Source organism: Lynx rufus, unplaced genomic scaffold (genome assembly GCF_022079265.1).
Source record: "Lynx rufus isolate CCGP_SWC_20201006 ecotype Redwood Valley unplaced genomic scaffold, mLynRuf1.p SCAF_2, whole genome shotgun sequence".
Taxonomy (NCBI): Eukaryota; Metazoa; Chordata; class Mammalia; order Carnivora; family Felidae; genus Lynx; species Lynx rufus.
This window is the reverse complement of record NW_025814834.1, coordinates 30,795,595-30,807,830: the sequence shown is the minus strand read 5'-3', so window position 1 is coordinate 30,807,830 and position 12,236 is coordinate 30,795,595. Positions and strand designations below refer to the sequence as shown.

The 12,236-nt window shown below is 38.2% G+C and overlaps 1 protein-coding gene across 4 annotated transcripts in view; it reads left to right on the top strand.

Annotated features, from left to right (window-relative positions):
• The window catches only part of PARD3B (par-3 family cell polarity regulator beta), a 1,011,734-nt gene that overhangs the window by 607,418 nt on the left and 392,080 nt on the right, over positions 1–12,236 (top strand). For all 4 annotated transcript variants that reach the window (XM_047084837.1, XM_047084838.1, XM_047084839.1 and 1 more), the window contains 2 exons: positions 597–767; positions 4,996–5,128. In XM_047084837.1, coding sequence (XP_046940793.1) covers positions 597–767; positions 4,996–5,128 — 304 coding nt within the window. The remainder of the gene's footprint in view (positions 1–596; positions 768–4,995; positions 5,129–12,236) is intronic.

The following is a 12,236-nucleotide window of genomic DNA, read 5'->3' as shown; positions in this document are numbered from 1 at the left end:
TCTGTGTTCTTCTGCAGACTAGCAGACTAGCAACTTTTTGGTTGTATTAGAGAAAATAACATGAGTTTTTTGTTTTGTTCTGTTTTGTTTCCAGCACCATTCAACAGAGTTAGCAGTAATATCTAGGAGACGCATTACGGCTGTCAAACACACAACATTTAAGCGTGATGTCTCTCTGTGCCTGAAAATGCAAACCCTTGTTTCTAGCGATGTGACCACTTCCTCCTGCTTCCAAATCCCCATTCTTTGAGCCAATATGGTCCCTGCCAGAGAAAATGGCAGAATTGGGCTAGGTTAGCATGCTTGCCAAAGATTTAGGTAAGAGACATTATACAAATGTCTAAATTATTGCAGCTTGGGACTCTGAGATTTCTAAAAAACACTTTCACACAGTTCATTATTGTTAGTATTCGTGACTATTTGATAAGCTCCAGAACCTTTTTCTGCCATAGAAAATAAATCATTCCTAATGGCTGGGGTTTTTTTTTTTTTCTTTTTTTTTTTTTTCTTTTTAAATGTGAACTTTTCCTGAAATAGCCATACATCATCACCATACCTTTCTCTGTTTAACACTGTTTTTCTTTCCTCTGTCCTAGGATGGTCGTCTGCGGATGAATGACCAGCTGATTGCCGTTAATGGGGAATCTCTTTTGGGAAAATCCAACCACGAAGCTATGGAGACACTGAGGCGATCAATGTCCATGGAGGGAAACATTCGAGGGATGATCCAATTGGTGATTCTGCGGAGGCCAGAGAGACCAATGGAGGTGATGCATGTCTTTGGTTCCCTCTGCAGATTGCCCAAATGGCCCCGTAGGGTATGCAAACTTCCATCACTAGTATCATACTGATTCTGAAATTGGAAAAACCTGCCCCCGAAGGGCTCTGATGGATTTACGTGTGGTTATATATTATAGGTATAACTAGAAGGTATAAAAATGTTCATACAACGTAAGTAATTTATCAAATGTAACAGGTCCATATTTTCTAGATTTTCCCCCAGAAATTTCTAGAGATTTGGACTTTATGAACAAGGCTTTATTCATATAATAAACTGTTAAACTATATAACATCTTTATATACTTTTTGATTGATGTGCTGATAGTGTCTATACTTTAGAAAGTTCTTGATCAGATATATATAGTGCTTAATATGAAGATTGTTGTAATGCGCTCAGCTCTGTATATTTTCCCCCATAATGTGCACATGGATAATATAGACCTGGGACTTAACTAATTTAAAACTTAAGCTGTTAAGCAAGCTGCTTGCTTCATGGTATTAAATAAATGTTTTTAATTTAATAAGTATTTTTGCAATATTTTATCTGATTTTTCTATGGATTTTTTAATATAAAAATATTTTTACCTAGACATGAAGCGTAACCATAAAATATTCTCGAATGCCAGTACCCCTAAACATTTCACTTACATACAATTATAATATGTATATATTATACAATTATTAAATTATACAATTATGTTAGTATATTTATAATAAATATAAAATATTCCTAAAACATTTATTTTCTCTAATATATAAAAATAATTATTAAATACTTCTGAAATATATTTTAAGAAAAGATAAGGAGAAAACAGTTGATCATAGTTGAATTAAGAAAAACATAAGCATATCACACAAATATTCTCTGAGGACAAGTAATATTTGTGTAATCTGGTAATATGCAAAGTTAACATAGGATGTTGTTAACAACACACTCATTTAAAATATTAGTTTTAATAATAAGTTAAACTTAAAAATTAAAAAAAAAGGATTTTTCAAATTAAGGCATAGTGGAAGGTAGTTGAAGCTCACAGCAGTTAAAAGCTTAGGCTCTAAAGTTATGGATCACTTGAGTAAAAATCCCAGGTTGTCCATTTTCTGGCGATGTGAAGACATACATAGTTGAGTGCTGAGTGCTTACGGATGACAGATACTGTTGTCTATTTTGTCCCTTAATGTATCCTCATTTCCCAGCACACAGTAGACACTTAATAAATATCGTTTAATGAATGAATAAAAGATGCATCTGAGACCTACTGTATCTGAGGGGGTCAGCTGAAGTAGTAAACTTGTAAACTATATCTCACTTTGTTATATTATCAGCTATCGGAAGAGAGTAACTGTACCTTTTTACTCTTCTGTACATAACCTTGTAAATGTTAAATAAATGTAAATTGGCCAATTACTGGAGACTATATATAATGAGCCAACTCGTTTTCAACATTTGTGTCTGCCTAAGTGACAGAGAGGCTTCCATGAATATTTAATGGATTTTACTTATGTACATAGTTATAAAACCCTTATCTTTTCCTTCCATCCATGATGGAATTGGCTCCTTTCTGGTTTAATATGATTCTTACTCTGGAGCCTTGGGATTCATGGTACCAGTTGTCGGGGATGGGTCTGAAGGATGGTCTGTGGGCCCCTAAGCCACCCCTTCTGTGTATCTGTGTATTACGTCTTCCTTAAGATTTCTTGGAACAAAGATATTTCAAGTAAGAGAAAAGTCTGGAAGGTGCTGCTATAGAGTACCATACCTGTACAAATAACCAAAAGTTAAGGAAAAAAGAAAAGAAAAAATGAATACAGTTGTTAGAAGTTGTGTCCCCCACCTCTCACCTTCCCTTATTCCATGTGTTTCTCTAAAACAGGTGTTTGCCTAGTGGGTGAGCGTTCTGTGGTTTGGCTCATCTAGTTGAGTCATTTTAGCATTTGCATTCTCCTTTACGGCAGGTGTTTCCATGTTGATTCTCAAGCTCTGGGGTGGGTTGACAATTATTCCATCAGAAGAAAGAACTAAACTTTTAGTTTGTTGCCCATCCTCAGAAGTGTCTTATTAATAAGTTCACTAGGAAATTAATTGGGAATTAAGAAATGGGACAAAAAGCAATTTTTACGAGGACATTTAAACAAGATCCCTTTTCGGTTTCCCTAATATTTACATGCTTTCCATGGGGAACAGACAAGCACTTGATTCTCTCAGCTACCGAGAATCTCTGTGGTACCCATGAAGATTAAAGAGCATTTTTTCTTATAAAGACAGCAGCCTCTAATGTACAACTAATCTTTATTAAATTGGAAAAAAAAAAAAGTCTGCAGCTATTTGACCTCCCAGCTCTCTGTGTTTTACTGTGTCACAGCGTATGTTGTGCACTCGTGTTTTTGGTGTCTTCTCCTGTGGACCAGCAGTCACCCTCAGGTACAATAAAAGCACCACAACCTAGAAAAAGGTCTCAGCACCACTCATACGTGCAGGCAAATCAATTAGTTAGATTTGGCAAGATTACCAAAATGGTTACTTGAACATTATATTGATATAAAAAAAAATGAAGAAGCTACTTAAGAAAAGTCAAAATATATAGTTGTTGGAGTATTTTCCCACATTACCCAGATGTACAAGATACGTAAACAGTTTTGATGAGGGCCTCGTGAAGAATACATAATGAGTCCTTGATTGGATCAAAATCATTTGAAACAGAAACATGTTTTTCAAAGGATGAGCTTGAGGTTCAATTGTAATTCTATTTGAGCCTAGAGACTTGGTATTAAAAAATGGGTTATGACCTGTTTTTTTTCCTCTTCCCCAAAACATTTCCCTCCCCGCTCCAAGCTCATCTTAGTAGAAGGAGAATATGTTTAAAAATCCATTATATTTTTTATTGGCTGGGACACTAATGGAGGGCTCCACGACAGCTCTATTTTACAGGCTGAATATTTTAATTAGGCTGGTTACTGATCAGTTGTTGGGATATCGATTGTGTCATTTATCAAAGAGCTGGGAAAGCAGAATTTTTGTTGTTGTTGTTAAAGCACAAGGCTGTGCAAAGTGAGCCCTGGCCCTCCTGCCTGCCTGGGCTCCAGCTTTAATTTAGGAGGAGTTTGGTTTGACTAGCAGTACAGAGGCAGAGGGTAACCCTGGCTGTGGGGAAAAACGTTCTGAGCCTTGACAAAGAGCTAACAGGGCTTCAGCAGCTGAAAACTTTTTAATTATTAAGAATGCATAAATCGAATGTTTTAAATATTTTGTTTAGGATACCGAATGTTTGTAACTAAGAGGAAAGTATAATCAAATTGCTTGGACCAGGTGCTTTGCTCAGAAGGAAAGAGCTCTGCGGGGGGAGGGGGGTGCGGCCTCAGATCCGTGTTTCTGTTTGGGTGAGATCCTCTCACAAACGGTCAAAGGCACAACCATGAGATGGCTTCCGCATGACTTCCTTGTGTTAGGAAGGCACATAATATGAGCCACAGCAGAACCCAGTTCTCTGTGCCTCAGTCCTTTTGAACAAACAGCTGGGGCTCTCTACACCTGGCCCCTTTCTACTGCCTCTTCAACCTGTGTAACATGGCTTGTGGGGGTGTTACTCTGGCCATTTTGAAGACACTGTGAATTTGTTTGCAGGCCATCAAAATCAAAATTGGAGGGGAAAATATCAAAAAGCGGGGGGGGGGGGGGGGGGAGGGGAAGCTCAGGAGAACCACTGTCTGGCATTGTCACAGGGTTTGTTTTAGCTCCTGGCCTAAAGACCTAGTATCGCAGTGGGACACACTCATGGCATTTCAGTGACAAACCTGCTTAGGTTCTGACTTGTCCTAGAGCATATGCACTTAGTCACTGAGGGAGAGAGCGAGGAACCAGCTGGTTGGCAGAAAAACACCCTTGGCATGAGCTGTATTGTTGCCACGAGCTGTGGTCCCAGATGGAGGAAAATTTGAAAGAAGCCAGTTGTAAGTGGGGGGAAAGAATAATCAAGTTAATCCTCTTTTGTGTTGGCTATGAGTACTCCTAATCCTTAGCACCACATTGTCAGTATTTTTTTTATTTCATATTCAAAGATGTTTTATTAACCGATAGGGCCATTTTGAATTTTCAGTCGAGAATTTCTGTGCGGTAGACTTTTGGAGGATGGTTCATAAACTGATCATTCTACCTCGCTTTCATTGACCAAGTTAGAACGTATTTCAAAAGCAAACATAATTTTTATTTTCGTCCCTTAGGAGCCTACAGAATGTGGGGCATTTTCTAAGCCATGCTTTGAGAATTGTCCAAACGCTATAAACGCCTCCAGGAGAAATGATAATAGTTCATTGCATCCATTTGGCACTTACAGTTCACAAGACAAACAGAAAGGTAAGAGTCTGTCCATTTCCGTCTACTACAAACAGTGTGAGAAAATACAAGACTATCTTTTTTATTAAAAGAAAGAAAAAGAACAAAGGGGAGTTAATTAGACTAAGTGCAGACTTTGTTACCCTGAGTCATGAGCACTGAGAGGTGATGGGTGGGAAAGCTGACTCAGAAGTTGTGAAGCAGATTCCTGGCATTGCCTCCAGTCTAAATGACAGTTTCTGTGCTTGCTGCCCCAAACATGGAGGATTCTGTATAAAACAAACCATGCCTGGAGAAAAAGAAATGGCAAAGTGTTATTTTTTTTTAACAATCTTGTAATATAAGAAGTTACCTAATGTAGATAACTATTAAACTTAAAAAAAATGTATGGACAAGTATTAAACCATAAAATGGTCATATCATGATTCACAGATTTATGCTTGACTCTAGGAAGGGTGTGGTAAACACCATAACCGAGATCTTTTTGTTAACAGTTAGAATGTTCTTATTATTCCCTCCCTATGTTGTCTTTCCCTTATTATGCTGTACTAGTAGACCTCTAGATATAAAACATTTGGACTTTGTTTTCTTGGTTTGAGGGCGAGAAGGAGAGAGAGAGACTGTGCGTGTGCGCGCATGTGAGTGGGGGAGGTGCAGAGAGAGACGAGAGCAAGAGAGAATCTTAAGTAGGCTTCACACCCCACGCAGAGCCCAGTCTTGGGGCTCGATCTCACAACAGTGAGATCATGACTTGAGCCAAAATCAAGAGTCAGACTCAACCTGCTGAGCCACCTAGGTGTCCCTGGACTTTCTTTGTTTTTAAAAAATCGTACTTCAGGTCATCAAGAAAATAAAATTTTTTTAATTTCCCTGCATCTCCTTTCTTTCTAATAACATTAAGTTTTTGTATTGCAAAGGCAATACATATTCATTACAGAAAATTTAGGGAAAAGCAGTAAAAAGAAAATTTAATATTACTCATACTTCTAACTATCAGAGATACTAATCGATAACATTTTTGCATCTATATTTCAATTCTTCATGCAAATATGCATATATAAAATAAGATGAAAATGATATATACTATATATAATGTTTAGGGAATTGCTCTTTTGATTAATAACACATTATGATCATCTTGCTCTGTCGTTGAATATTTTACAGCATCACATTCAGTGGTTGCATAGTAATCTATCGAATGGAGGTACTGTTTGTGTAATCGATCCCTTATTTACATCTAAGATGTCATCCAAATTTAACTACATGAGAAGAATATCTAAACTCTGAGAACTCCATCAGGACAGGCTTGTACATGTCAGATTCCTCTAGAATTCTTTCATCAGAATAGGACGTTGGTTTTTCCTCTGATTCCCTCTGTTTTAGTGAGAGTAGCAGCTACAGCTGTGACCATTTATTAAGTGTTTACTGTCTGTTAGATTCTGTGTTAAGCAATTTACATACCCACTAGAAGTGGGTAATACTGTTATTATAATTACACTCACTTTACAGATGAAGAAATCGAGAGTGAACAGTTTACCCAAGACTACATACTTGATCCATGCAGATCCTGGATTCATCCCTTGTCTCTCTGATTCAAGCTCATTCCCTAAACCCCGGCATGGACCCTGTCTTACATTGGTCTCTTGAAATTGTTGAAGTCCTTTCACCTGATACCAAGAATGTCCATTAAAAGCTCACTTGACTTTGTATCAGATAAAGAAATACTCAGTATGTCTTTTCTCATCTTCTTTAAGAAATTAAAATTTGTTTTGACAAAGCGAGATCTCTTCCTGAGACCTTAAATCACAGTAGCAGGAGAATCTGGGGAAGGAACAACAAGTTTTACACAGACTAGCACAGCTTTCTCTCTATCATGCCCGTATAATGATCAAGAACATTACCATCTGTATTAAATTATCCAGCCTTTACATAATTTGATTGGCATTTAATTCTCAAGCAACATGTGATAAGTGATAATCCAAGTTCAGAGTTTTATTCCTAATTATACCACTGACATCCAAAGGAATATTGGCACATTAGCTCCCATCGTGTTTCATTTTTTTCAAGATTTTATTATAAGTAATCTGTACACCCAGCGCAGGGCTTGAACCCACAACCTGAAGAACAAGAGTCTCATGTTCCACCAGCTAAGCCAGCCAGGCGCCCCTCATTTTTAATAGCTATAAAATATTGATGCTGAAGTGATAATTATGCAGAGTATTTTTAGAGGACATCAAGATACCCAGGGAAATGGGATAGTACCTCCAGAAAGGGTAGCAAAGGCCAAAATAATGAAACTATAGAACTAGTTAAGTGTAAGTATACACCCAGAAAAAATATATATTTATTGATTTAAGAAAAAATTTTTAGTGTTTGTTTATTTTTGAAAGAGAGAGACAGAGACAGAGCGTGAGCAGGGGAGGAGCAGAGAGAGAAGGGACACAGAATCTGAAGCAGGCTTCAGGCTCTGAGTTGTCAGCACAGAACCTGACGCGGGGCTCAAACTCACAGACCGTGAGATCATGACCTGAGCCAAAGTCGGATGCTTAACCGACTGAGCCACCCAGGCGCTCCCAGAAAAAATAAAAAAAAAAATTCAGTAATAAAGTCTAATCAAAGAACTTGCTAACAATAAAATGGCATAATACTTTGAAACTTCAATAGAATGTTTTGAGTTTGTATTTCCACTGAACCATTAGAGTCCTTTGGGTACACATAGCCATAGACAATTACTGGGAGTCCCTGTTCTCTGCCTTTTGAGACATGCTTCCAGGTGGAACACCTTATTACACCAGTGAAAAACCACACAGGTCAACTATCTACAAGGTTCCTACTCCACTTCCTTCCCCCATGTCAGTTTTCCAAGGTGACAAAAAAAAAAAAAAATTCAGTTCTTTCAAGAAGTGACTGCAATGAATATTATTTTTTTAAAGCAGCAAAAGCCTATTGTTATTTCCGTGTGGATCTGTTATACAATACTCAGTTAAAGAATTAGGCCAATCAAGGTGTTGACTCATTACATTTTACTCAGTTAAAGAATTAGGCCAATCAAGGTGTTGACTCATTACATTTTAGTTGTAAGAGGCCAGTAGATGAAATTCTCTTTTATGTAAGCCTATTGATATATATATATATATCAATATATAATATATATTATATATCTATATAGATATTATATAAGCCTATATCTATATATCTATACATATATAAGCCTATTGATATATATATCAATTATATCTATATATCTCTATATATCTATATATCGATAGAATTTATAAACATGATGCTATAGAATAATATCATAATCATCATCTCTTTGTAATATGAAAAAAATTAAAATTTTGAGAACCATTGAGAGTTTCTGAATTTCAGATGCATGTGAGGTAGCAGTAGGCCACGAAGGCTCATGAAACCTGAGTGAATGTTGACTCAACCCTACCAAGTGTTTTAAGGAGCCGCTTTAGAAAAACAAGATTGAGTTGACAAAGTGTAATGTCTAGTGAGGAAAGGAACTGTTACAGCCAAAACATTAACTTTTTTCTTCCCTTTTTCCTTTCCTTTGTATATTTAAAAATCCAATGTTGATATGTGTGTTCCATCTATTTTTGTAATAATAGTACATACCACCCACAGTTCCATGGTTATTTTTTTATATATATACATATTCCTGTCAAGCTGTTACATGGAAAAGGCATTTTTAGAACTAACATTTGTGGAAATCGTAACATCGGAAAATTCACATTTGTGTTTGAGAATTGCTAGCAATGGCTGCACTAGAATAAGTGTGGTCCTCCAAGATGGGAATCAAGATGGGGGCTGTGTCCCTCGGGTCTACTGCAAAATCCTATTAAGCATTTGAATGATAGTAAAGAACATGAACTACCAACACTGTATTTTCTGAAGCATTTTGCCGGCAGATCTCACCCTGGCCAAGTCGTAGTCAAGTAATAGTAATAAGCACCATTTGCCTCTGGTTTGCTATTATCTCTCTTTCCATTGCTCTGGTTTCCCCTGTTGTGCTCTACTCCTGCCTCCCCTCACCTTTCAGCTCAAGAGTACTCCAGTCCCATGTGTGAGTCACCCATTGCCCCAAGTCTGCCCTGGACCCAATGGAGGCCCCCATAGATATGCCATCCCCACCTCAAACCAAGCCCTTTGGTTCTGTATCCTCTCTCACTGGGCCCATGTTACCTGAAGTCCTTTGAGGAGATACGTAATGTATAATTATTCCTAATGTGCCCTCTCTGGGGAACTAGCATATGTCCACCCCTCTATAGTACATAAGCCACTACCTTTGGAGTCATGATCAGAAATTGAATTATACTTTTCAATTTGCCTGATGTTTATCGGATACCTCCATTTTGCAGAATAGACTCTCAGAGATGCAAAGATGAATACAATGCTGTTACAGCCCTCAAGAATAGGCTTTAAATTTTTTTAATTATAAAGAAATCTAAAGCAAGGATCATCAAACTTTAAAGGACCAGATAATAAATACGTTAGGCTCTGCAGGCCTAGAGATCTCTGTTTCACCTCTTCAGCTCTGCCACTGTAGTGCAAAGGCAGCCATGGACAGTACGTAAATGAATGAGCATGACTGTTCAGTGAAACTTTATGTATAAAACCAGATGGCGGGCTTGTTTTGGACCAGAGCCACAGCTTGCTGAGCCCTTGTCTAAAGTTGTAATCTCTTTTACTCTTCTTTTTTGATTCCGTAAAACAAGTAACAGTCATAAAAAATGATTAAAATCAGGGCCCTTGGGTCATGAATGAAGTGGTGACTAGAGGGTGCACTGGCGACATTCACCGGCGTAAAAATAGGGTGACCGTCAAGACTTAACCTTGTACGTGTGATGAAATCGAGAATTTTTCTTTTCTTTTTTTTTTTTTTTTTTTTTTTGGAGAAAATAATACCAGACTTTCACATTGATATAGGGTTAATAGAGGTGTTTGGGCCAAGAGGAAAAAAATTCCTTATGGCATCTGAATATGTTTAAAAATGTACCAAGGATAAAGGGTCAGCAAAGAGGGCATTCACCTCTCCACCTACAGCTACTTTAAAAAACATAGATTGTTCACGTGGATAAAACAAAAATTAAAGGTAATGGTTGTAATAAAACTTGAAGAAGCCAGAGAAAATGCTGAAGAAGATGAAGGAGAGGAGAAAGAGGACAAGGAAGTTTCTCCAGTCAGAGAAATAGATACATAGGTGATAGAGCGATAACTCATTGCAAAATCAGCATATGTTAAATGTTATAAGTGGAATTATTTCGATAATAATAATAAAACCCAATGTCAGTGAATGAAGGCAGTGGAAGTATTTTTCTTGTCTTATCACAGCCCAGTGAGGCAGAAAGATGGAGGCCGTGCTCTGTGCAGTGACTGAGGGTCCTGGGCTCATTCCATTGGCAGCTGGGCCATTTTCTAGAGCCTCAGCCACTCCTTCTTGCAGTTGGTAGACAGGAAAGGTGGAGAGAGTTCACCTTCTTACCCATTGAGACTGGGGATGACAATGACCAGAACAATTCTCATTCTATTGGAAAGACCTAGTCTAGGTACAAAGAAGCTGGAAAATGAGGTCTGCATGTGCAGGAAGAAAGAAATGAGGTCTGCATGTGCACACAGATACAGCGAGCACAAGTATTCTCTGTCATTATTCTAAAAGTATTGACAGATCCCAGAGAAATAGTAAAAGTTTCATAGAGGTGATGATATTTGAGGTGGACCTTGAGAGAAGGGCGGGACTTTGATGGATGGGAGTGGATTTTCAATTATGTAAGCAAACACACTGAGGCAGGAAAGCCCAGGTTGTGGTTGGGGAACAGTAAGTAGTCTTGGGTGGCTAATGTGTAATAGGAAATGAAGTTGCCCACAAAGGGCACAGACCTTCTCTAGGCTACTGTGTGCAACTGAGAGGTTTCTGAGAGGGCAAGTTACATGATCACAGCAATATTTATCACCAGTGTGAAAGACGGGGTAGGAGGTTGAGGGTAGAGAGATTACAGCCTGTGGAAAATGTCCCAATGTGTCCCTTGTCCCCAATTTACAGTGTATTTCTTCTGTTCCTGTCAGCAAGCCTCTGGCTGCTTGACTCCTGCCATATTACCAAATCACTAGATCACTTGGGTGGAGAGCAGTCCAGGGGGACAGTGATGACTGCCTTTGCTCACCATGCTTCTATACCTTGGTCACCCTGCCTGTAAGATCTCCTGCTTTAAGCCTCCTACCCAGGCACATGCCAGCACTGCTAGAATTACCTCCATTTTATACTAGTCCCTGGGGCAGAGTTTGGAGCAGGTTTTCCTTAGAAACAGAACCAATGAGATGTATATGCATGTATACAGATATATAATACAATAACATATAACACAATGTAAACATACATAACATATAATGGTATGCAGTAATACATGTAACATATATAATATACATAGTAATATATAATAACTAATATAATGAGATTGATTACAAAGGATTGGCTCATGATTATGGAGCCAGGCAAGCCCCAACATTTGTAAGGTGAATGGGCAATCTAGAGACCAAAGAGAGACAACAGCATAGTCATGATCTAAAAGCCAGCAGACTCAAGACCCAGAAAGAGTGAGTGATTGGTTTTGGGTCCAAGGGCAAGAAAATGCCAGTGTCTCAGTTTGAAAAGAGTCAGGCAGGAACAATTCTCTCCTCAGAGGAGGACAGTTAGCATTTTGGTTCTATCCAGACCTTCAGTTGATTAGATGAGTTTCACCCACATTAGGGGGGCCCTCTACTTTACTCTGCCTGCTGATTTAAATGTTAATCTCACCCCAAAACAACCTCCCAGAAATACCCAGAATAATGTATGATTAGATATCTGGGTACCCTGGACCCAGTCACCAGTCAGGTTAACATACGAAAGTAACCATCACATCTGGCATGTGGGCAAGTCAGGCAGGTTCTGTTACCAGCAGCCTTTTTAGGGATAGAGACCCTACAATCAAGCAGGGTTCCAGCAATCAAGGACCAACAGGGTTCCGCCTTTTACTGAATCTCACTGTAATAGATATGCAGTAGAGTTTAGAATGTGTAGAATAATAATCTTTTTGTTGCTTATTAGCACTTTGCATTTATAAATCTATTTGAATATGCACCA